The 25,557-nt window shown below is 43.1% G+C and overlaps 1 protein-coding gene across 1 annotated transcript in view; it reads right to left on the bottom strand.

Annotated features, from left to right (window-relative positions):
* Nucleotides 1-843: 843 nt before the first annotated feature.
* Nucleotides 844-25,557, bottom strand: part of LOC141153067 (rho GTPase-activating protein 6-like) — a 203,251-nt gene continuing 178,537 nt past the window's right edge. Inside the window, exons 10-12 of the mRNA XM_073637742.1 lie at nt 6,672-6,769; nt 5,408-5,535; nt 844-2,439 (exon numbers count right to left, since the gene is read on the bottom strand). Coding sequence (XP_073493843.1) covers nt 2,279-2,439; nt 5,408-5,535; nt 6,672-6,769 — 387 coding nt within the window. The 3' untranslated portion in view covers nt 844-2,278. The remainder of the gene's footprint in view (nt 2,440-5,407; nt 5,536-6,671; nt 6,770-25,557) is intronic.

Below are 25,557 nucleotides of genomic sequence, written 5' to 3'. Positions count from 1 at the left end.
AAGGTCAATAACTGGATATATACTAGCAGCACAGAAGTGGATAGTAACGTAAACCCAACTGGCGAGGCTATAGCTTGGATTGAATAGCAGGATAAAGGACCAGGTTTTTGTCTCTGATGTCTCTGGCGGTGCTTTCATTGCAGGAAACGCTAGTCTTGTGCTCTCTGGGACTTGTAGTACCGTCTGGACGGGGAGCTCAGGAGTTAACGTCTGTTTATGGTGCACCCTGCTGTTTAGCCTGGGTTGAATGGTAAGCTATTTAAAGGGAATCTGTCACAAGGTTCTTACCACCTAATCTGAGAGCAGCATGATGTAAGGGCTGAGACCCTGATTCCAATGATGTGTCATTTACTGGGCTGCTTGCTGCAGTTTTGATAACCTCCTGCTGATAAAACAGTGATTTTATCACTACAGGAGTAATAAGCCTGCCCCCTGTAGTCAAACCCTGCCCCACCACTGATTGGCTGCTTTCTGTGTACACTGTATATTGGCACAAAGCAGCCAATCAGTGGTGTGGGCGGGGTTATACAGAGCTCTGTATTTTGAGCTCCGCTAGATCTGCAACAGATAAAACAGGGATTTTATGAAAACTGCAGCAAGCAGCCCAATTAGTGATACATCACTAGAATGAGTGTCTCTGCCCCTACATGATGCTGATATCAGATTACATAACAAAGTCTTGCTCTCTGACAGATTCCCTTTAAGGCTTGTATGGGCATCTCCAGATTTAGTTAGGAGTCATAAAATCCGTATACTCACTAGTTCAATTTTAAGCAAAAGAATAATAAATGGAAATATTTTCTTTCATAATTTATTATTCAAATCAAAAATAAAAACATTGCAATGCATCTAAAAACAGCCAAAAAATAAATGACATTTTTATTGGACTTCGCACTCTCTATCCATATTATATGGATCCAGACTACATTCACCGTGCATCTTAATAGGCTGCATAAAATGGGACAGTATGCAGAGATTATTTTATATAGAATCTGCGCTAAAACAGCTGCATGCTCCTTTGGATGGATCTATTCAAGGCAAGAAGCACGATTATCTTTAGAATTGCACCGGGAATTCTATTACTCATAATCCTGTGTGAAATATGGTCAGGGTTTGTGAACTGTAATAGGCTATGTTCACATGTTGCATTTTTGCAGCTTTCTTTTCTGCAGCCAAAACCTGATCTCTTGCCAGTAAAATAGCTGCAGCCAAAACACAGGTTTGCTGCCCTTGTTGCTGCTTTTCTTGCTGCTTTTTTCAGGATCCCAAACTTCAGATTTGCTTCCATCGTATTTGCAAGCAGGAACAATACAGGGTGTTAGGTCACCAATGCAAGAAGTGTGTGACACCATCAAATATTTTTGGAAAAAGGGCAGTTTGAGAAAATTATTTATGGAAAAATGTGTATGTCTGAAAAAATACTATTCTGAACAAAATAGCTGGATTTCTGTATGCAGCCATGAACTAAGATTACATGAGTTTATGAAAAATATAACCGTGCAAATTTAAAAAGAGCGGTGTAGTGGAATTGGTCAGGCATTGTTTACTTTCACACATTGGTAAGGCATAGAGCTGGTATGGCATTGTTTACTTTCTCACATTGGTAAGGCATAGAGCTGGTATGGCATTGTTTACTTTTACACATTGGTAGGGCATTGAGTTGGTAGGGCATTGTTTACTTTCACACATTAGTAGGACATTGAGTTGGTAGGGCATTGTTTACTTTTACACATTGGTAGGGCATTGAGTTGATAGGGCATTGTTTACTTTCACGCATTAGTAGGACATTGAGTTGGTAGGGCATTGTTTACTTTCACACATATCACTAATTTAATTAAACTGTACATATATTATCATCTATGCTCAGGTGAGGACATCAAGATATTGTGGTTTAAACTTGATAAAATCACAAAAATAATTGGGTTTCACATCCTGCTGTTCCTGGGTTTTTTTCACCAAAAACGCTGCAAAAATTGATCACAGCCTTTTTGCTGCTTTTTTTGCACTCATTGCTTTCTATGGTTTAAAAAATGCTGCAAAAACGCTGAAAGAATTGACATGCTGCAGTGTTAAAAAATGCAGCAGTTTTCCAACTTGAGGACAAAAAAAACAAAACAAGAGTGTGCATTAGATTTCTGATATCTCATAGCTATTGCTGGTACTGTACCATGCAGCTTTTAACACAACGAGTGAACATAGCCTTACAGGCAAAACGTGCACTGAGGCCTTATTGCTTTAGCGTAGTACCAAAGAATTATTCACAGCAAGAGAAGTCTTGTTATGGCGTTGGACAAGATGATCCTCGAATAAATATTGGCAGAAAACGAGGCAGAGTTGGCAGAAAACCTCTGTGAGTTGTGGCGGTTGGGAGCTGCGTCAGATCCTCTTGGGAGCGGGATGGGCGGCGCTTACTCAGAGGTGCGAAGCCGTCTTGAAATCCTGTAAAGTAGTATCAATACAATGAAGGCTGAACATTACCGAAGGATATTAAAGGGGTTATCCGGGACTATTTAATTTTTTTACTATGTGCCTAAGAACTAAAAGGTAAAAAAAAGGGATCCGAAGGCGCTTCCGTTGGTAGGGGGATTCCAATCCACAGTTAATGGGAACCTGTCACGTCACTTCAAGCATCTAAACTGTCCCCAGTGCATTGTTGGTGATGCAATGTGCATTACTAACACGTTATTTAAATTAAAAACAGCGTGTTAATGATGTACAAAAAACACTTGATATACTGATATAGTACCTGCTCGTTTAGTCATGGGGGTGTGATTAATTTTCTGTTCAGTCACGGTCACTAGAATCCTGGGCTTGCGCAGTGTGAAGCGGGGAGACGTGCGTGCTTCTGCAGTGTTGAGCGGGGAGCCGGGCGCGCGTCGGGGCTCTTTCTCTACCAGAATACTACCTATTGCGGTCCCCTACATGTTCCCCCATTACATCTAATGGTAAGTAAGACCCATTTGATTTATAGAATGTAGAATTGGTGCACACTACTTTATGCTGTATACTTCAGCTTTGGGCTGGACTTATGAATACCACTGGGGAACCCATACTAGGGTGATGCAATGGCCTCTTAACACTTTGCACTTTTTTCTACTTTGACTGAAATTTGGTGACTAAATATTTTATGATTGTTGAAATATATATTTTACTGAATTACAAATAAAAATTCTATTTTAATGCCATATATACTCGTTACTTCTCTGGTTTTGTCATGTTCATTTGAGTAGGCATATGGGTGATAGGCACAATGTATTAACTAATGGCCTGGTAACCTGATCCTTGATATGAAGGCCGACTTCTGTGTACTGTTGTTAACTACCTGCTTGTTATACCAGCACAGATGGATCACAGACCACTGCTGCCGGTGACTCAGCAGCTTCCGCTAATGTCACGGCGACAGAGCAGCAGTTTCTCTTCCACTTTGCTCTGTTGACGAGGCGTGACTGCTGAGCTCATGCTGATTGAGTGCTTGCTCCCTACTGCCAATCTGCGGGAAGCTGGGTGTCAATCAGCATGATGATGGCATTCACGCCCTGTTGACAGAGCAGAGCGGAAAAGAAGAGCCGTTCTGTTAATGTAGGAGCTGAATCGCTGGCGGGAGCAGTTGGTGGCCGCTTTGTGCCATCACCGGTTAGAACAGGCAGGTGGTTACCTCTGTTAGCAGCTAACTGACTGTTAGTTTTTAGACCCAGAGTAAATAAAATAAAATAGTCCTGGACAACCTTTTTAAAGAGAACCTGTCAGCAGGATTTTGCTAAGTAAACTCCAGGCAGTGTCATGTTGGGGTTGCTGCACTGATTAATATGATACCTGAGGTGAAGAAATCCATCTTGTGGTTCTTGAGTAATCAGTGTATGCAGTTTTGAGTTAATGATATTGTGCTCCGGGGCAGAACTGTAGATGGGTCTTATCCTGGCACTCCGGAGCGGACTGTAGACGGGTCTTATCCTGGTGCTCCAGGGCCGGACTGTAGATGGGTCTTATCCTGGCGCTCTGGAGCGGACTGTAGACGGGTCTTATCCTGGTGCTCCGGGGTCGGACTGTAGACCGGTTTTAACCTGGTGCTCCGGGGCCAGATTGTAGATGGGTCTTATCCTGGTGCTGCGGGGCCGGACTGTAGACGTGTCTCATATTGGTGCTCCGGGGTCGGACTGTAGACCGGTTTTGACCTGGTGCTCCGGGGCCAGATTGTAGATGGGTCTTATCCTGGTGCTACGGGGCCGGACTGTAGACGGGTCTTATCCTGGTGCTCCGGGGCCGGACTATAGACGGGTCTTATCCTGGTGCTCCGGGGCTGGACTGTAGACGGGTCTTATCCTGGTGCTCCGGGGCTGGACTGTAGATGGGTCTTATCCTGGTGCTCCGGGGCAGATCAGCAAGATAACACCACAGGCCGCCCGGAGCACAAGTATGCTCCTCATCATAGAGACAGACCTATGATGCACCAGGATAAGAACGGTCTACAGTCCGGCCCCAGAGCACCAGGATAAGACCCGTTTACAGTCCGGCCCCAGAGCACCAGGATAAGACCCGTCTACAGTCCGGCCCCAGAGCACCAGGATAAGACCCGTCTACTGTCCGGCCCCAGAGCACAAGGTTAAGAACTGTCTACAGTCCGGTCCCGGAGCACCAGGATAAGACCCGTCTACAGTCCGGCCCCAGAGCACCAGGATAAGAACTGTCTACAGTCCGGCCCCAGAGCACCAGGATAAGACCCGTCTACAGTCCGGCCCCAGAGCACCAGGATAAGACCTGTCTACAGTCCGGCCCCAGAGCACCAGGATAAGACCCGTCTACAGTCCGGCCCCAGAGCACCAGGATAAGACCCGTCTACAATCCGGCCCCAGAGCACCAGGATAAGACCCGTCTACAGTCCGGCCCCAGAGCACCAGGATAAGAACTGTCTACAGTCCGGCCCCAGAGCACCAGGATAAGACCCGTCTACAGTCCGGCCCCAGAGCACCAGGATAAGACCCGTCTACAGTCCAGCCCCAGAGCACCAGGATAAGACCCGTCTACAATCCGGCCCCAGAGCACCAGGATAAGACCCGTCTACAGTACAGTCCCGGAGCACCAGGATAAGATCCGTCTACAGTCCGGCCCCGGAGCACCAGGATAAGATCCGTCTACAGTCCGGCCCCAGAGCACCAGGATAACACCGATCTACAGACCCGCCCCGCAGCACAGGATATCATTAACTCACAACTGCAAACACTGATTACACTGGAACCACAAGACGGATTTCTTCACCTCAGGTATCATATTAATCAGTGCAGCAGCCCCAACATGACACTGCCTGGAGTTTACTTAGCAAAATCCTGCTGACAGGTTCACTTTAAGAGACATAAATATCTCCATATATAGCAAACATGGTAATAGTAGAATTTATATTTGCTTTTTTCACCTGATCGTTCTCCGGCACTCAGCAGTTGCATTACAGTTGATATGGTGCTATGAGAAACCAAAGACGTTCTAACGCGCATCTTCCACTGCTGCTCCACTCCGCTTGGCTCACTCGAACCAACATTGCGCCTGCACAGAATAAAAGTACACGCTGATTAATAAATCACATCTACAAGTGTAAATGTAGTGTTTTACAGATTCTGCATCTAATAATGTTTAATCCTGCATGGGAGCGCAATGATCATATTAGTGATTGTTCCGTCCCCATCATTGTAAACGAGCACCGAATGACTGGAATATTGGCGTTCAGCACTTGTTACTACCCTGAAATCGGCCATAAGACACAGATGTGCTCTGTGACTCCTACTGCCCATAGGGAGCATCCAGTCCAGGTGTCATAAGGCTCAAGCTGCTGCTCTGTCCAAGGTAGACTACTGCAAAATAGCTGTAATGTGTAAACACAAGCTCACCAGGAAGGTGGAAAATCCATCTCAGGGCTTTAAAGGGAATCTGACAGAAGGTTTTTGCTATGTAATTTGAGAGCAGCATGATGTAGGGGTAGAGAGCCTGATTCCAGCTATGTGTCACTAGGCTGTGTTACTGTTTCAATACAATCAGTGTTTTATCAGCAGGAGATTATCACTACAGGACTAGATGCCTTGTGAACTCGAGTCCTCTTGCTCTGTTTAACTCCTCCCCTATCACTGATTAGCAGCTTTCTGCCTATGCACAGTGTACACAAAAAGCAGCCAATCAGTGGTGTGGGCGGGGTTATGCAGAGCTCAGCATTCAGAGAACTGCTAGATCTGCAACTGATAAAACAGTAATTGTATCAAAATGACAGCAAGCAGCCCAGTATGTGACACGTCGCTGAAATCAGGGTCTCTGTCCCTACATTATGCTGCTCTCAGATTAGATAGCAAAAACCTGCTGACAGATTTCCTTTAAACGGTTAGTTGAGATTGCAAAAAAGTGTCTTTTCTCCACGATCAGTGCCACTTTTGTCCATAAGCAGTGTCAGGTATTGCACCTTCGGCCCAGTTCTGCTGCAATAGCTGGAGAATAGATCTTTCCTTCTAACATGCCGCCATGGGCGTTCCAGACAATAGTGCACAGAGGGCATCCTGCGCGGCACCAAGCCACTGGCTGAGTCTCAGTAGAAGTAGATGGTGATACCCACAGATAGTCGCCGTGTCGTTACACATCTCTCATTCATCGTCTCTCTCATTGATATGTGTTTTTGTCCATCATGTTTTGCCACTTACTGAGAGCCTGCAGGTTTCTGACGTAGTAGATAGTCTACAACTTCTGGGTCAGTCTTCAGCAAACTCATTAGAATTTCTCCGTGCATTTGAGAAGGAATCTGCAAAAAAAGAGAGAAAATTGTTCTTCTGCCTGTGAAACGTCACAAGACGAGGCTGCCCGCCACCATCACCGATATTCACCATTATTGTGCAACCACTGGCAGCGCCTAGCAGGCAGGCGGAGGATATACCTACTCGAAGAAGAAGGTCTATACGATTTGTCTGGATGCAGAGGGCATCATTCTGAGCATCCCTGACTATTACTTTTCCCATATCAAAAAGGGGAGGTGAAAAGGGAAAAGAATGTGGATATATGTGGATATATATTTCTTCTACCAGCGGCGGTCAGCCGTGCCGGCTGGCAAGCTGACATATGATATGTGTAGTAGTGAAATTACTCTGCACGGTTTGTCACGATAACACCAAGCACCCTATTTGCAACAATTATATATATATATATGTAATTGGGGTGAGAATAGACAGCAAAATTAATAACTAGATACTGTGAGAGCTAGGTCGCAGTGATTATTCGCTGTGACTATTAGTGCATATATCTGTTGAAGGGGCAATGTATAATATACAGCTATAGCCCAATGAACTAAGGGACGGGGCTGTAGCATTCCGAATTAATCCAACACACCATTTAACCAGATTTACTAGTGGGTACCGTCTAAAATTAGGATGGTTACCTTATATGCATCTGTGGATGCATGAGTAATTTGCACGCTTTCAAAACTTTTAAATAATCTAATCAAGTATATGAATTTTATTGATTATATATCCACATTCTTTTCCCTTTTCCCCTCCCCTTTTGATATGATTTATTGGGTGGTGTACATCTGTGGATACAGGTCTGATGATTTATTGGGTGGTGTACATCTGTGGATACAGGTCTGATGATTTCTTGGGTGGTGTACATCTGTGGATACAGGTCTGATGATTTATTGGGTGGTGTACATCTGTGGATACAGGTCTGATGATTTATTGGGTGGTGTACATCTGTGGATACAGGTCTGATGATTTATTGGGTGGTGTACATCTGTGGATACAGGTCTGATGATTTATTGGGTGGTGTACATCTGTGGATACTGGTCTGATGATTTATTGGGGGGTGTACATCTGTGGATACAGGTCTGATGATTTATTGGGTGGTGTACATCTCTGGATACAGGCCTGATGATTTATTGGGTGGTGTACATCTGTGGATACAGGCCTGATGATTTATTGGGTGGTGTACATCTGTGGATACTGGTCTGATGATTTATTGGGTGGTGTACATCTGTGGATACAGGCCTGATGATATATTGGGTGGTGTACATCTGAGGATACAGGTCTGATGATTTATTGGGTGGTGTACATCTGTGGATACTGGTCTGATGATTTATTGGGTGGTGTACATCTGTGGATACTGGTCTGATGATTTATTGGGTGGTGTACATCTGTGGATACAGGTCTGATGATTTATTGGGTGGTGTACATCTGTGGATACAGGTCTGATGATTTATTGGGTGGTGTACATCTGTGGATACAGGTCTGATGATTTATTGGGGGGTGTACATCTGTGGATACAGGTCTGATGATTTATTGGGTGGTGTACATCTGTGGATACAGGTCTGATGATTTATTGGGTGGTGTACATCTGTGGATACAGGCCTGATGATTTATTGGGTGCTGTACATCTGTGGATACAGGCCTGATGATTTATTGGGTGGTGTACATCTGTGGATACAGGTCTGATGATTTATTGGGTGGTGTACATCTGTGGATACAGGTCTGATGATTTATTGGGTGGTGTACATCTGTGGATACAGGCCTGATGATTTATTGGGTGGTGTACATCTGTGGATACAGGCCTGATGATTTATTGGGTGGTGTACATCTGTGGATACAGGTCTGATGATTTATTGGGTGGTGTACATCTGTGGATACAGGCCTGATGATTTATTGGGTGGTGTACATCTGTGGATACAGGTCTGATGATTTATTGGGTGGTGTACATCTGTGGATACAGGTCTGATGATTTATTGGGTGGTGTACATCTGAGGATACAGGTCTGATGATTTATAGGGTGGTGTACATCTGTGGATACAGGTCTGATGATTTATTGGGTGGTGTACATCTGAGGATACAGGTCTGATGATTTTTTGGGTGGTGTACATCTGAGGATACAGGTCTGATGATTTATTGGGTGGTGTACATCTGTGGATACAGGCCTGATGATTTATTGGGTGGTGTACATCTGTGGATACAGGTCTGCTGATTTATTGGGTGGTGTACATCTGTGGATACAGGTCTGCTGATTTATTGGGTGGTGTACATCTGTGGATACAGGTCTGCTGATTTATTGGGTGGTGTACATCTGTGGGTACAGGTCTGATGATTTATTGGGTGGTGTACATCTGTGGATACAGGTCTGATGATTTATTGGGTGGTGTACATCTGTGGATACAGGCCTGATGATTTATTGGGTGGTGTACATCTGTGGATACAGGTCTGCTGATTTATTGGGTGGTGTACATCTGTGGATACAGGTCTGCTGATTTATTGGGTGGTGTACATCTGTGGATACAGGTCTGCTGATTTATTGGGTGGTGTACATCTGTGGATACAGGTCTGCTGATTTATTGGGTGGTGTACATCTGTGGATACAGGTCTGCTGATTTATTGGGTGGTGTACATCTGTGGATACAGGTCTGATGATTTATTGGGTGGTGTACATCTGTGGATACAGGTCTGATGATTTATTGGGTGGTGTACATCTGTGGATACTGGTCTGATGATTTATTGGGTGGTGTACATCTGTGGATACAGGTCTGATGATTTATTGGGTGGTGTACATCTGTGGATACAGGTCTGATGATTTATTGGGGGGTGTACATCTGTGGATACAGGTCTGATGATTTATTGGGTGGTGTACATCTGTGGATACAGGTCTGATGATTTATTGGGTGGTGTACATCTGTGGATACAGGTCTGATGATTTATTAGGGGGTGTACATCTGTGGATACAGGTCTGATGATTTATTGGGTGGTGTACATCTGTGGATACAGGTCTGATGATTTATTGGGTGGTGTACATCTGTGGATACAGGCCTGATGATATATTGGGTGGTGTACATCTGAGGATACAGGTCTGATGATTTATTGGGTGGTGTACATCTGTGGATACTGGTCTGATGATTTATTGGGTGGTGTACATCTGTGGATACTGGTCTGATGATTTATTGGGTGGTGTACATCTGTGGATACAGGTCTGATGATTTATTGGGTGGTGTACATCTGTGGATACAGGTCTGATGATTTATTGGGTGGTGTACATCTGTGGATACAGGTCTGATGATTTATTGGGGGGTGTACATCTGTGGATACAGGTCTGATGATTTATTGGGTGGTGTACATCTGTGGATACAGGTCTGATGATTTATTGGGTGGTGTACATCTGTGGATACAGGCCTGATGATTTATTGGGTGCTGTACATCTGTGGATACAGGCCTGATGATTTATTGGGTGGTGTACATCTGTGGATACAGGTCTGATGATTTATTGGGTGGTGTACATCTGTGGATACAGGTCTGATGATTTATTGGGTGGTGTACATCTGTGGATACAGGCCTGATGATTTATTGGGTGGTGTACATCTGTGGATACAGGCCTGATGATTTATTGGGTGGTGTACATCTGTGGATACAGGTCTGATGATTTATTGGGTGGTGTACATCTGTGGATACAGGCCTGATGATTTATTGGGTGGTGTACATCTGTGGATACAGGTCTGATGATTTATTGGGTGGTGTACATCTGTGGATACAGGTCTGATGATTTATTGGGTGGTGTACATCTGAGGATACAGGTCTGATGATTTATAGGGTGGTGTACATCTGTGGATACAGGTCTGATGATTTATTGGGTGGTGTACATCTGAGGATACAGGTCTGATGATTTTTTGGGTGGTGTACATCTGAGGATACAGGTCTGATGATTTATTGGGTGGTGTACATCTGTGGATACAGGCCTGATGATTTATTGGGTGGTGTACATCTGTGGATACAGGTCTGCTGATTTATTGGGTGGTGTACATCTGTGGATACAGGTCTGCTGATTTATTGGGTGGTGTACATCTGTGGGTACAGGTCTGCTGATTTATTGGGTGGTGTACATCTGTGGGTACAGGTCTGATGATTTATTGGGTGGTGTACATCTGTGGATACAGGTCTGATGATTTATTGGGTGGTGTACATCTGTGGATACAGGCCTGATGATTTATTGGGTGGTGTACATCTGTGGATACAGGTCTGCTGATTTATTGGGTGGTGTACATCTGTGGATACAGGTCTGCTGATTTATTGGGTGGTGTACATCTGTGGATACAGGTCTGCTGATTTATTGGGTGGTGTACATCTGTGGATACAGGTCTGCTGATTTATTGGGTGGTGTACATCTGTGGATACAGGTCTGCTGATTTATTGGGTGGTGTACATCTGTGGATACAGGTCTGATGATTTATTGGGTGGTGTACATCTGTGGATACAGGTCTGATGATTTATTGGGTGGTGTACATCTGTGGATACTGGTCTGATGATTTATTGGGTGGTGTACATCTGTGGATACAGGTCTGATGATTTATTGGGTGGTGTACATCTGTGGATACAGGTCTGATGATTTATTGGGGGGTGTACATCTGTGGATACAGGTCTGATGATTTATTGGGTGGTGTACATCTGTGGATACAGGTCTGATGATTTATTGGGTGGTGTACATCTGTGGATACAGGTCTGATGATTTATTAGGGGGTGTACATCTGTGGATACAGGTCTGATGATTTATTGGGTGGTGTACATCTGTGGATACAGGTCTGATGATTTATTGGGTGGTGTACATCTGTGGGTACAGGTCTGATGATTTATTGGGTGGTGTACATCTGTGGATACTGGTCTGATGATTTATTGGGTGGTGTACATCTGTGGATACAGGTCTGATGATTTATTGGGTGGTGTACATCTGTGGATACAGGTCTGATGATTTATTGGGTGGTGTACATCTGTGGATACTGGTCTGATGATTTATTGGGTGGTGTACATCTGTGGATACAGGTCTGATGATTTATTGGGTGGTGTACATCTGAGGATACAGGTCTGATGATTTATTGGGTGGTGTACATCTGTGGATACAGGTCTGATGATTTATTGGGTGGTGTACATCTGTGGATACTGGCCTGATGATTTATTGGGTGGTGTACATCTGTGGATACAGGTCTGATGATTTATTGGGTGGTGTACATCTGTGGATACAGGTCTGATGATTTATTGGGTGGTGTACATCTGTGGATACAGGTCTGATGATTTATTGGGTGGTGTACATCTGTGGATACAGGTCTGATGATTTATTGGGTGGTGTACATCTGTGGATACAGGTCTGATGATTTATTGGGTGGTGTACATCTGTGGATACAGGTCTGATGATTTATTGGGTGGTGTACATCTGTGGATACAGGTCTGATGATTTATTGGGTGGTGTACATCTGTGGATACAGGTCTGATGATTTATTGGGTGGTGTACATCTGTGGATACAGGCCTGATGATTTATTGGGGGGTGTACATCTGAGGATACAGGTCTTATGATTTATTGGGTGGTGTACATCTGTGGATACAGGTCTGATGATTTATTGGGTGGTGTACATCTGTGGATACAGGTCTGATGATTTATTGGGTGGTGTACATCTGTGGATACAGGTCTGATGATTTATTGGGTGGTGTACATCTGAGGATACAGGTATAATGATTTATTGGGTGGTGTACATCTGTGGATACAGGTCTGATGATTTATTGGTTGGTGTACATCTGTGGATACAGGTCTGATGATTTATTGGGTGGTGTACATCTGTGGATACAGGCCTGATGATTTATTGCGTGGTGTACATCTGAGGATACAGGTCTGATGATTTATTGGGTGGTGTACATCTGTGGATACAGGTCTGATGATTTATTGGGTGGTGTACATCTGTGGATACAGGTCTGATGATTTATTGGGTGGTGTACATCTGTGGATACAGGCCTGATGATTTATTGGGTGGTGTACATCTGTGGATACAGGCCTGATGATTTATTGGGTGGTGTACATCTGTGGATACAGGTCTGATGATTTATTGGGTGGTGTACATCTGTGGATACAGGCCTGATGATTTATTGGGTGGTGTACATCTGTGGATACAGGTCTGATGATTTATTGGGTGGTGTACATCTGTGGATACAGGTCTGATGATTTATTGGGTGGTGTACATCTGTGGATACAGGTCTGATGATTTATTGGGGGGTGTACATCTGTGGATACAGGCCTGATGATTTATTGGGTGGTGTACATCTGTGGATACAGGCCTGATGATTTATTGGGTGGTGTACATCTGTGGATACAGGTCTGATGATTTATTGGGTGGTGTACATCTGAGGATACAGGTCTGATGATTTATTGGGTGGTGTACATCTGTGGATACTGGTCTGATGATTTATTGGGTGGTGTACATCTGTGGATACAGGTCTGATGAGATTTGACTACGCTTCTGGCTATTCCTTTTCCCACCACACTACTAGCTGTGCTGGACACTTAGTAAATATCCTACTATACAGTAAATAATAGTAAATCATCAATGCTCACATTGATCCGACTATGAGAAAGCATAAGAATTGTATCTGGGCAGACAGATTTATATCATATATAGTATATAGGGGTTTAATAATCACTCTTGCAAAGGGTGTAACCGGGTCCGTGGAGGAGGAGGGCCCGCCAACGTCCATTTCACCTGGATGTGCATTCTCAGATGAACATTCAGGTGAAATGTATTGCGGCGCAGAAACCTGCCAACTCCCTGCTCTGCAATACACGCCGCAAGTCAATCAGAGGATGGGGACATTATACCAGGATGGGGGGACATTATACCAGGATGAGGGACATTATACCAGAATGGGGGTAATTATACCAGAATGGGAAACATTATACCAGAAAGGAGGACAGTAAACCAGGATGGGGAACATTATATCAGGATGGGAACATTATACCAGAAGGGGGGAAATTATACCAGGATAGGGGACATTATACCAGGTAGGAGGACAGTATACAAGGATGGGGAACATTATATCAGAATGGGAAACATTATCCCAGAAGGGGGGATATTATACCAGGATGGGGGACATTATATCAGGATGGGAACATTATACCAGAAGGGGGGATATTATACCAGGATGGGGGACATTATACCAGGAACGGGGACAGTATACCAGGATGGATGACAATATCCCTGGATGGAGGACATTATACCAGAATGGGGGACATTATATCAGGATGGGGGACATTATAACAGGATGGGGGACATTATACCATGATAGGGGACATTATTTCAGAATGGGGACAATATACTAGAATGGGAGATATTATACCAGAATGGGAGACATTATACCAGGAAGGAGGACAGTATACCAGGAAGTTGCCCAGGATGAGGGAAAATGTTATAGCATGGAGCCAGGATGGCGGACATTATTACATGGGTGGTAAACATGTATGTCTTTATAGGATCTAGAATGCTACAAGTGCCCATACATCTGGCCAACATTCAGGTGGAAGCCCAGGTCCAAATTTTGCACCGGGCCCATCTTACTTTTGTTACGCCATCTTGACACATCTAATCTGGACCATGTGGTTAGTTTCAGGTGGATTTACTGCAACAGCTGAATCTACTAATCCAAAATGTTTCAGATATTTACATATCCTTCATTGGTTGGGCTCATTTAGTAAAAATGTGGTTGATGCTAAAAACAATGTATTATTTTAGTTGCATTCCTCTCAATTTCTCCATGTCTTATATTTCTGAAATAGAAAATGTTTTGCTTAAGTTCATTTAGGCAAACAAGAAAGCACTAAAGGGTTAATGACCACTTGCTTCAAGAGACAGAATGGGGGCTCCTAACATATATAATTATGGCTTAGTGGCCTCTGGGTAACAATGATGGTTGGAAACACATTAAATGTGAATATATTGTATCTAAAGATATTTGATGAGCTCTTCTTATAAGAATAATTCTGGAATGTTCTTTCGTAGGGTCTCCCCTCCCACAACTCCTCATAGGGGTCAGTTTTGAATAAAGCTATTAGATATTGTGAGATACAGAATTGCTCTGTCACCGTTCTTCCATTAAGCTTTTTCCTAGTTGGACGATGTTCCACATGAGCTTAGATGGCCCGGAGGTCATATACTTATAGCGTCTAGATATATGGCCAAAGCTCGGAGCGCCGCCAACGCTCTGAATCTGTCAGAAGTGGTACACAGAGACTTCCTTCACCTTCAATTTGTATTACATTCTGCAAACTCTTCTGGAAATAGAGAGAAATGTTTAGATAATAAATGGTCTTCTTGGACCGAGCTCCAACAAACGCAACTTCTTCATAAATCTCAAATATTCTTATAGCAACTGTATGATAACCCCTCGCGAGTTAGTAACGTCGCACAAAGGACCATAAATGGCTCCTTTTATTTTTATGTCACGGATGGGCCATTCACCTGTACATATAACGGTTAATATTATATTTTACTTTGATTCTCTTCACTATATCTTTAAGTCTAACACATGATTAATAGATTGCTAACATATATACCGGCATGGGACCTGTGTTTATTTTTTTTATTAAAATAAATTAATTAATGAGTAATTGGAAAACCAAAGAGGAATAAAAAGTAGAGCAAACCATTTACAAAATAATGTTTTAAATTATGCAATTTACAGAAATGTAAATTAATATAAAACACATAGTACAAAAAATTCTGAAATGTCATATGGGGCCTCTGTGAGATCCCTGTGGGTAGAGAAGGCCCATGTATTCCCGAATTCTTAAGAAGCCTAATTGACATTTTTGCCTTGGGATTTAAAATTCACAGTCATGTTTGTATTTCTAGAGAAGGTTGTTTGTAATGTAAGGTCTGTAATACATGTGTATCTCACAAAATTAGAATATCATCAAAATGTTAATTTATTTCAGTTCTTCAATACAAAACTATTTCAAGTGTTTATTTCTGTTAATGTTGATGATTATGACTTACAGCCAATGAACAAAACTCATTATCTCAGTAAATTAGAATACTTTATAACAGCTTGAAAAATGTTTTCAAAATCTGAAATATTGGCCTACTGAAATGTCTGTTCAGTAAATGCCCTCAATACTTGGTCGGGCTCCTTTTGCATCAATTACTGCATCAATGTGGCAATGTGGCATGGAGGCGATCAGCCTGTGGTATGGAGGGATCAGCCTGTGGCATGGAGGGATCAGCCTGTGGCTGCTGAGGGGTTATGGAAGCCCAGGTGGCTTTGATGGCAGCCTTCAGCTCGTCTGCATTGTTGGGTCTGGGGTCTCTCATCTTCCTCTTGACAATACCCCATAGATTCTCTATAATAGATTCTCTATGGGGTTAAGGTCAGGCGAGTTTGCTGCCAATGAAGCACAGTGATACTGTTGTGTGTAAACCAGGTATTGGTACTTTTGGCCATGTGGACAGGGGCCAAGTCCTGCTGGAGAATGACATTTCCATCTCCATAAAGCTTGTTGGCAGAAGGAAGCATGAAGTGCTGTAAAATGTCCTGGTAGACGGTTGCGCTGACTTTGGTCTTGATAAAACACAGTGGACCTCCACCAGCAGATGACATGGCTCCCCAAACCGTCACTGATTGTGGAGACTTCACACTAGACCTCCAGCAGCTTGAATTGTGGCCTCTCCACTCTTCCTTCAGACTCTGGGACCTTGTGGGGTGTGTCAATGACTGCCTTCTGGACATCTGTCAAGTCAGTAGTCTTCCCCATGATTGTGGAGCCTACTGAAACAAACTAAGGAACCTTTTTAAACGGTTAAGAAGCCTTTGCAGGTGTTTTTTGTTAATTATTCTAATTTACTGAGATAATAATGTGGCACCCCAGGAGTCCGGTTGCCACAGTGGCATTGCCTCCCTCACAAGGGGTGATGCCATGCCTGGAAGCAAGGAGGGGTCCCCTAATCAGGTTTACCAGCATATAACACGTTCCTGGCTCCAGACCAGAAAGGGGAGCTCCTCCCCTTCAAACTGGAATCTGGAGGCGGGGTTAGTAAGAGTGAGTTGAGGGGAGCTGGAGACAGGAGAGCGACGAGGAAAGACCTGGGGAAGGGAGCTGTGTACAAGCTCTCCCCAGAGGAGAGAAGCATGAGTGTACCGGACACCAGAGTCCGTGGCTGTGGGGCACTGAAGGCCCAGCAGCAGAATCCAAGGGACAGGAGACAGCATGTCTCCTGGCCCCACCAGACGCCCGGAGGCTCAGCAGCACATAGGGCCCAGCACCGCCACGTGGGAGCGACACTCCAGGAAGGCCTAAGCTGCCTGCCATACGGGTGAGGAACAGACGTTTTGCTCAGGGACGAGGGCCGTAGCATAGCTTCAAGCAGCAGGGCCAAAGATATTAGCGCAGAGGGAAGGCCTACAACTCCACCTGGCGAGGTGGATCCCCAACTTGCTTCCAGGCCGCCCGGACCTCTACTACCAGCTAGTACCCGTGCCCCGGTCTGCTTAACAAACCTCAAGTAAAGATAAGAGGAAACCGCCATTAAGCTGTGGACTGGTCATTATCTGCCCCATCACCTGCACTACACCGCACCAACATCTACCCCCACAATTCTATATATCCTGCCCTGGAGCTTAGCTCTGCCTGTGGAGAGCTGAACCAACTCTGCTGCGTCACCATCAGCTCCAGAGGATCTGAACTGCAGCGGCGGTCCTATATAGCCACATACCACAGGTGACGTCACAAACATTATCTCTAAAAACTTATTTCCCTTTTTACTTTCCCTTTAATTGACCACCCTGGGTCACGGACTGGGTTATTGCCACCGTGACATCCCCCAGAACCGACCAGCCCGGCTACCGAGTACCCCACAGCCCAGGGGGTGCGTCAGTGACTTTTGTGTTTTCATTGGCTGTAAGCCATAATCATCAACATTAACAGAAATAAACACGTGAAATAGATCCCTCTGTGTGTAATGACTCTATATAATAGATCCCTCTGTGTGTAGTGACTCTATATAATAGATCACTGTGTGTAATGACTCTATATAATAGATCCCTCTGTGTGTAGTGACTCTATATAATAGATCACTCTGTGTGTAATGACTATATAATAGATCGCTCTGTGTGTAATAACTCTATATAATAGATCCCTCTGTGTAATGACTCTATATAATAGATCCCTCTGTGTGTAATGACTCTATATAATAGATCCCTCTGTGTGTAATGACTCTATATAATAGATCCCTCTGTGTGTAATGACTCTATATAATAGATCGCTCTGTGTGTAATGACTCTATATAATAGATCGCTCTGTGTGTAATGACTCTATATAATAGATCCCTCTGTGTGTAATGACTCTATATAATAGATCCCTCTGTGTGTAATGACTCTATATAATAGATCACTCTGTGTGTAATGACTATATAATAGATCGCTCTGTGTGTAATAACTCTATATAATAGATCCCTCTGTGTAATGACTCTATATAATAGATCCCTCTGTGTGTAATGACTCTATATAATAGATCCCTCTGTGTGTAATGACTCTATATAATAGATCCCTCTGTGTGTAATGACTCTATATAATAGATCGCTCTGTGTGTAATGACTCTATATAATAGATCGCTCTGTGTGTAATGACTCTATATAATAGATCCCTCTGTGTGTAATGACTCTATATAATAGATCCCTCTGTGTGTAATGACTCTATATAATAGATCACTCTGTGTGTAATGACTCTATATAATAGATCACTCTGCGTGTAATGACTGTATATAGTAGATCCCTCTGCGTGTAATGACTCTATATAATAGATCCCTCTGCGTGTAATGACTCTATATAATAGATCGCTCTGCGTGTAATGACTCTATAATAGATCCCTCTGCGTGTAATGACTCTATATAATAGATCCCTCTGCGTGTAATGACTCTATATAATAGATCGCTCTGCGTGTAATGACTCTATAATAGATCCCTCTGCGTGTAATGACTCTATATAATAGATCCCTCTGCGTGTAATGACTCTATATAATAGATCCCTCTGCGTGTAATGACTCTATATAATAGATCCCTCTGCGTGTAATGACTCTATAAAATAGATCCCTCTGCGTGTAATGACTCTATATAATAGATCCCTCTGCGTGTAATGACTCTATATAATAGATCGCTCTGCGTGTAATGACTCTATATAATAGATCCCTCTGCGTGTAATGACTCTATATAATAGATCGCTCTGCGTGTAATGACTCTGTAATAGATCCCTCTGCGTGTAATGACTCTATATAATAGATCCCTCTGCGTGTAATGACTCTATATAATAGATCCCTCTGCGTGTAATGACTCTATATAATAGATCCCTCTGCGTGTAATGGCGCTATATAATAGATCGCTCTGCGTGTAATGACTCTATAATAGATCCCTCTGCGTGTAATGACTTATATAATAGATCGCTCTGCGTGTAATGACTCTATATAATAGATCCCTCTGCGTGTAATGACTCTATATAATAGATCCCTCTGCGTGTAATGACTCTATATAATAGATCCCTCTGCGTGTAATGACTCTATATAATAGATCGCTCTGCGTGTAATGACTCTATAATAGATCCCTCTGCGTGTAATGACTCTATATAATAGATCCCTCTGCGTGTAATGACTCTATATAATAGATCCCTCTGCGTGTAATGACTCTATATAATAGATCCCTCTGCGTGTAATGACTCTATATAATAGATCCCTCTGCTTGTAATGGCGCTATATAATAGATCGCTCTGCGTGTAATGACTCTATAATAGATCCCTCTGCGTGTAATGACTATATAATAGATCGCTCTGCGTGTAATGACTCTATATAATAGATCCCTCTGCGTGTAATGACTCTATATAATAGATCCCTCTGCGTGTAATGACTCTATATAATAGATCCCTCTGCGTGTAATGACTCTATATAATAGATCCCTCTGCGTGTAATGACTCTATATAATAGATCCCTCTGCTTGTAATGGCGCTATATAATAGATCGCTCTGCGTGTAATGACTCTATAATAGATCCCTCTGCGTGTAATGACTATATAATAGATCGCTCTGCGTGTAATGACTCTATAATAGATCCCTCTGCGTGTAATGACTCTATAATAGATCCCTCTGCGTGTAATGACTCTATATAATAGATCCCTCTGCGTGTAATGACTCTATATAATAGATCGCTCTGCGTGTAATGACTCTATAATAGATCCCTCTGCGTGTAATGACTCTATATAATAGATCCCTCTGCGTGTAATGACTCTATATAATAGATCGCTCTGCGTGTAATGACTCTATAATAGATCCCTCTGCGTGTAATGACTCTATATAATAGATCCCTCTGCGTGTAATGACTCTATATAATAGATCCCTCTGCGTGTAATGACTCTATATAATAGATCCCTCTGCGTGTAATGACTCTATATAATAGATCCCTCTGCGTGTAATGGCGCTATATAATAGATCGCTCTGCGTGTAATGACTCTATAACAGATCCCTCTGCGTGTAATGACTCTATATAATAGATCCCTCTGTGTGTAATGACTCTATATAATAGATCGCTCTGCGTGTAATGACTCTATATAATAGATCCCTCTGCGTGTAATGACTCTATATAATAGATCCCTCTGCGTGTAATGACTCTATATAATAGATCGCTCTGCGTGTAATGACTCTATAATAGATCCCTCTGCGTGTAATGACTATATAATAGATCCCTCTGCGTGTAATGACTCTATATAATAGATCCCTCTGCGTGTAATGACTCTATATAATAGATCCCCCTGCGTGTAATGACTCTATATAATAGATCCCTCTTTGTGTAATGACTCTATATAATAGATGCCTCTGTGTGTAATGACTCTATATAATAGATCCCTCTTTGTGTAATGACTCTATATAATAGATGCCTCTGTGTGTAATGACTCTATATAATAGATCCCTCTGTGTGTAATAACTCTATATAATAGATCCCTCTGTGTGTAATGTCTCTATATAATAGATCCCTCTGTGTGTAATGTCTCTATATAATAGATCCCTCTGTGTGTAGTGACTCTATATAATAGATCACTCTGTGTGTAATGACTCTATATAATAGATCACTCTGTGTGTAATGACTCTATATAATAGATCGCTCTGTGTGTAATGACTCTATATAATAGATCCCTCTGTGTGTAATGACTCTATATAATAGATCCCTCTGTGTGTAGTGACTCTATATAATAGATCACTCTGTGTGTAATGACTCTATATAATAGATCGCTCTGTGTGTAATGACTATATATAATAGATCCCTCTGTGTGTAGTGACTCTATATAATAGATCACTCTGTGTGTAATGACTATATAATAGATCGCTCTGTGTGTAATAACTCTATATAATAGATCCCTCTGTGTGTAGTGACTCTATATAATAGATCACTCTGTGTGTAATGACTCTATATAATAGATCACTCTGTGTGTAATGACTCTATATAATAGATCACTCTGCGTGTAATGACTCTATATAATAGATCGCTCTGCGTGTAATGACTCTGTAATAGATCCCTCTGCGTGTAATGACTCTATATAATAGATCCCTCTGCGTGTAATGACTCTATATAATAGATCCCTCTGCGTGTAATGACTCTATATAATAGATCCCTCTGCGTGTAATGACTCTATATAATAGATCCCTCTGCGTGTAATGGCGCTATATAATAGATCGCTCTGCGTGTAATGACTCTATAATAGATCCCTCTGCGTGTAATGACTTATATAATAGATCGCTCTGCGTGTAATGACTCTATATAATAGATCCCTCTGCGTGTAATGACTCTATATAATAGATCCCTCTGCGTGTAATGACTCTATATAATAGATCCCTCTGCGTGTAATGACTCTATATAATAGATCGCTCTGCGTGTAATGACTCTATATAATAGATCCCTCTGCGTGTAATGACTCTATATAATAGATCGCTCTGCGTGTAATGACTCTATAATAGATCCCTCTGCGTGTAATGACTCTATATAATAGATCCCTCTGCGTGTAATGACTCTATATAATAGATCGCTCTGCGTGTAATGACTCTATAATAGATCCCTCTGCGTGTAATGACTATATAATAGATCCCTCTGCGTGTAATGACTCTATATAATAGATCCCTCTGCGTGTAATGACTCTATATAATAGATCCCTCTGCGTGTAATGACTCTATATAATAGATCCCTCTGCGTGTAATGGCGCTATATAATAGATCGCTCTGCGTGTAATGACTCTATATAATAGATCCCTCTGCGTGTAATGACTCTATATAATAGATCCCTCTGCGTGTAATGACTCTATAATAGATCCCTCTGTGTGTAATGACTCTATATAATAGATCCCTCTGTGTGTAATGACTCTATATAATAGATCCCTCTGCGTGTAATGACTCTATAATAGATCCCTCTGTGTGTAATGACTCTATATAATAGATCCCTCTGCGTGTAATGACTCTATATAATAGATCCCTCTGCGTGTAATGACTCTATAATAGATCCCTCTGTGTGTAATGACTCTATATAATAGATCCCTCTGTGTGTAATGACTCTATATAATAGATCCCTCTGTGTGTAATGACTCTATATAATAGATCCCTCTGTGTGTAATGACTCTATATAATAGATCCCTCCGTGTGTAATGACTCTATATAATAGATCCCTCCGTGTGTAATGACTCTATATAATAGATCCCTCTGTGTGTAATGACTCTATATAATAGATCACTCCGTGTGTAATGACTCTATATAATAGATCCCTCTGTGTGTAATGACTCTATATAATAGATCCCTCCGTGTGTAATGACTCTATATAATAGATCCCTCCATGTGTAATGACTCTATATAATAGATCCCTCTGTGTGTAATGACTCTATATAATAGATCACTCCGTGTGTAATGACTCTATATAATAGATCCCTCTGTGTGTAATGACTCTATATAATATAGGAGTTTCACTTTTTGTATTCAAGAACTGAAATAAATTAACTTTTTGATGATATTCTAATTTAGTGAGATGCACCTGTATAAGGGTATTACATGCAGAGTATTTCGTATTGTGCAATTCTTACAGGCTCACAGACATCTAAGCCACTAACTTATCTAATTACACGAGTGATACCAAAACGTATCTCAGTAAATGACTCCAGCCAACCTGCAATGGCGGGGTCTGTGCTAGCACCGATCCTGAATAATTAACCCTCTAGATGTCACGATCAATAGCGATAGCAGCACCTAGTTTGTTAACAGGGTCAGGGTTATTCCTTCTGTGCCTCCAACACCTCCTCCCCGTGTGGCGCCCCTGAGGGTTTGGTCACCATAGAGGTACTGCATCCCTTTTAATGAGATGTGGTATCTCCCTTCGAGGTAAGGATGGTGCTTCTGTCAGGACCACACCTCTGCATCCAACACTACACTTCTCCCACCTGTAGGGGGGCTAATATGCACTAGGGTGCTGCCCCAGCTGGGATAAGATGGGGGAACCAAAGATAGGGGGAACCTAGTAGTGGGTGAGGGTGGAGGACACACTTAAAGTTACACGTACTAAATTGATATATAATAGGCAGCCATCTTTAGTTCAAGGTCTTTGATTGTGATCTTCATCACTGAACGTGGCTTTCTGTGTGAACCTGCAGTTGATGGGGACACGGTCCTCGTTCTCTGGCCTTGAGACGAGGAGCGGGCAAGAGTTAACAGTCGCCTCTACCCAGTCAAGGTCCTTACTTAAGAAGGCCTGGAGGGGAGCAAAGTAGAAGAGCTCCACAGGCAAAAGGATCCCAGGGAATACGGACGGAGCGGCATACGCCACCTGTACTCTCCATTCTGGCCTAGTCAGAGGGACTCCTGCTGCAAGAGGGGTACCGGCCCCCGATATCTGACTTTGTTACTTCACGTCTCTGTCAGAGAAGCCCGGAGGCTTAGTGGATCCCACCGGGTGACGGACGGAACGGAATTGCCGCCGTACCCTAAATCTGTGCATAGTCCAGAGGGAGACCCGGCCTATCTACACACACAGACAGGAGAGGACTTAGCTAAAAGTCTAGGAACACTCTGGTGCGGGGTCCTGAGTAAGCACCTGAATTGCCCCGGAGGTTGCCCCCGGTCCTGGTGGCCGCAGAGCGCCGTGAGGAGCAGGGAGAAGCCTTGCCGCTGCACTCTCTACCGTGAGTAAAGACTTGGAAGACTGCCCCTATGGCCTCCGGTTCTTTTATTTCTGCACCGCACCACACAGCACCAGAGTCCACTCGACTACTACTCCCTCCATCCGCTTTCACTGCCCTGAGGCCCAGCTCCGCCTGTGGGGAGTTATACCATCGTCTGCTGCCACTACATCCCGCCTCAGAGGACTGCTGCAGCGCTGGTGGCCATCACCAGACACCATAGGTGGCGTAGTCACAGAACCACTCGAATCACTGTCACCCGTCAACCGTCCCTCCTAGCCCTTATTTTCGTGTGACAACCCTGGGCGCGGACCAGGCCCAGGCCGCGACTACATCCACCCTAGCACAGTGGCCCGGCTCCGAGTACCCCAACTCTCAGGGTGGGCTAGCGAGAGGGGAAGGAGAGGTGCATCATCCCATCATCTCTCCTCCACCCGGGCATCACACCCGTGACACAATGATGGGTGACAAGGGTTGCCAGGGCAAAGTAGGCCTAACAACAGCCTACATCTCAGTCCACAAAATGTTCTTTTTTGGTGATTTTACTGTGTTTCGACACCTCATGAGCCCTGCAAACTGAAATAGAAATAATAAAAAGGAGACCCCCAAACCACCTTTATTTCAAAGGCCTGTGTTTGCGTTATCCCATATGTCACCCTAGAGATGAGCGAAACATTTGCCGGACCCTGGTCTAGTGGCCAGGTCAGTATTCAATGGTCACCGGATGACCTGCCGGCATCTTCGCGTCATCTTTGATTAGCCGTTCTGGAGATCCGTTGTGCGTGCGCATGTCACACCGCAACAATGACAGCATGCCATACTGGCTAATCCAAAGAGGAGCCGGAGATGCCGGCAGGCAGGAGGTGGGTCAAAGGGATCTTGCTCAGCAGCCATGGAGTACTGACCTGGATCCTGCAAATCAATTGTCTCATCTTTAGATAAATTCTAACATTTTCAGAATCAGTGTAATAGATATTGAGTTGTATTTTCCTGATTTCTAGAAAAATAACTGGATTAAATTTGAATATTTATCGTTCCATAAAATGAAATACCTCCATTTTATGTCTATACTGTTTATATTTCCTGTGAAGCATCTAAAATTATCAAGAAACATCCTAAATACTCCAATAAATAGTTTAAAGGGTGCATTTTTGGAAAATGGGGTGGTTAATTAAATTGGTTCCTTAAAAAAAAATCTCAGAATCACTCGGATAAGTGAAAGCCTTTTAAAGTTATCGCCATGTAAGGTGACACGTCCCGGATTTGAAAAATGCGACTCTGACATTAAGGGAATAACAGAACTATTGCCCTAAACTAATGAAAAAAAGTTAGTATTAGACCCTGTCTACACTGCAACTTTTTGTAGCACAACTGATTGATTTTAATTAAGTGGCAGCTGCCGTCCACCAATCGCAGCTACAGGTAGAATCAATCCATAGTGCTACAAAAATTTATCTATGAGATATCCAAGATGATGGTCTATAAAATGATGGCAGTCTCACGTTTGGAGCAGTAGTGAATGGTGAGAGATGGAGCCTGAAAGTCAAAAGCTGAAAGCATTGTTCCCATTTTGCTCGTCA

This window comes from Phyllobates terribilis, unplaced genomic scaffold (assembly GCF_046119375.1).
Source record: "Phyllobates terribilis strain yellow unplaced genomic scaffold, ASM4611937v1 Scaffold_7__3_contigs__length_470593459, whole genome shotgun sequence".
NCBI classification, from domain to species: domain Eukaryota; kingdom Metazoa; phylum Chordata; class Amphibia; order Anura; family Dendrobatidae; genus Phyllobates; species Phyllobates terribilis.
The sequence above is the reverse complement of the archived record's forward strand: the minus strand, read 5'-3'. Positions and strand labels throughout refer to the sequence as shown.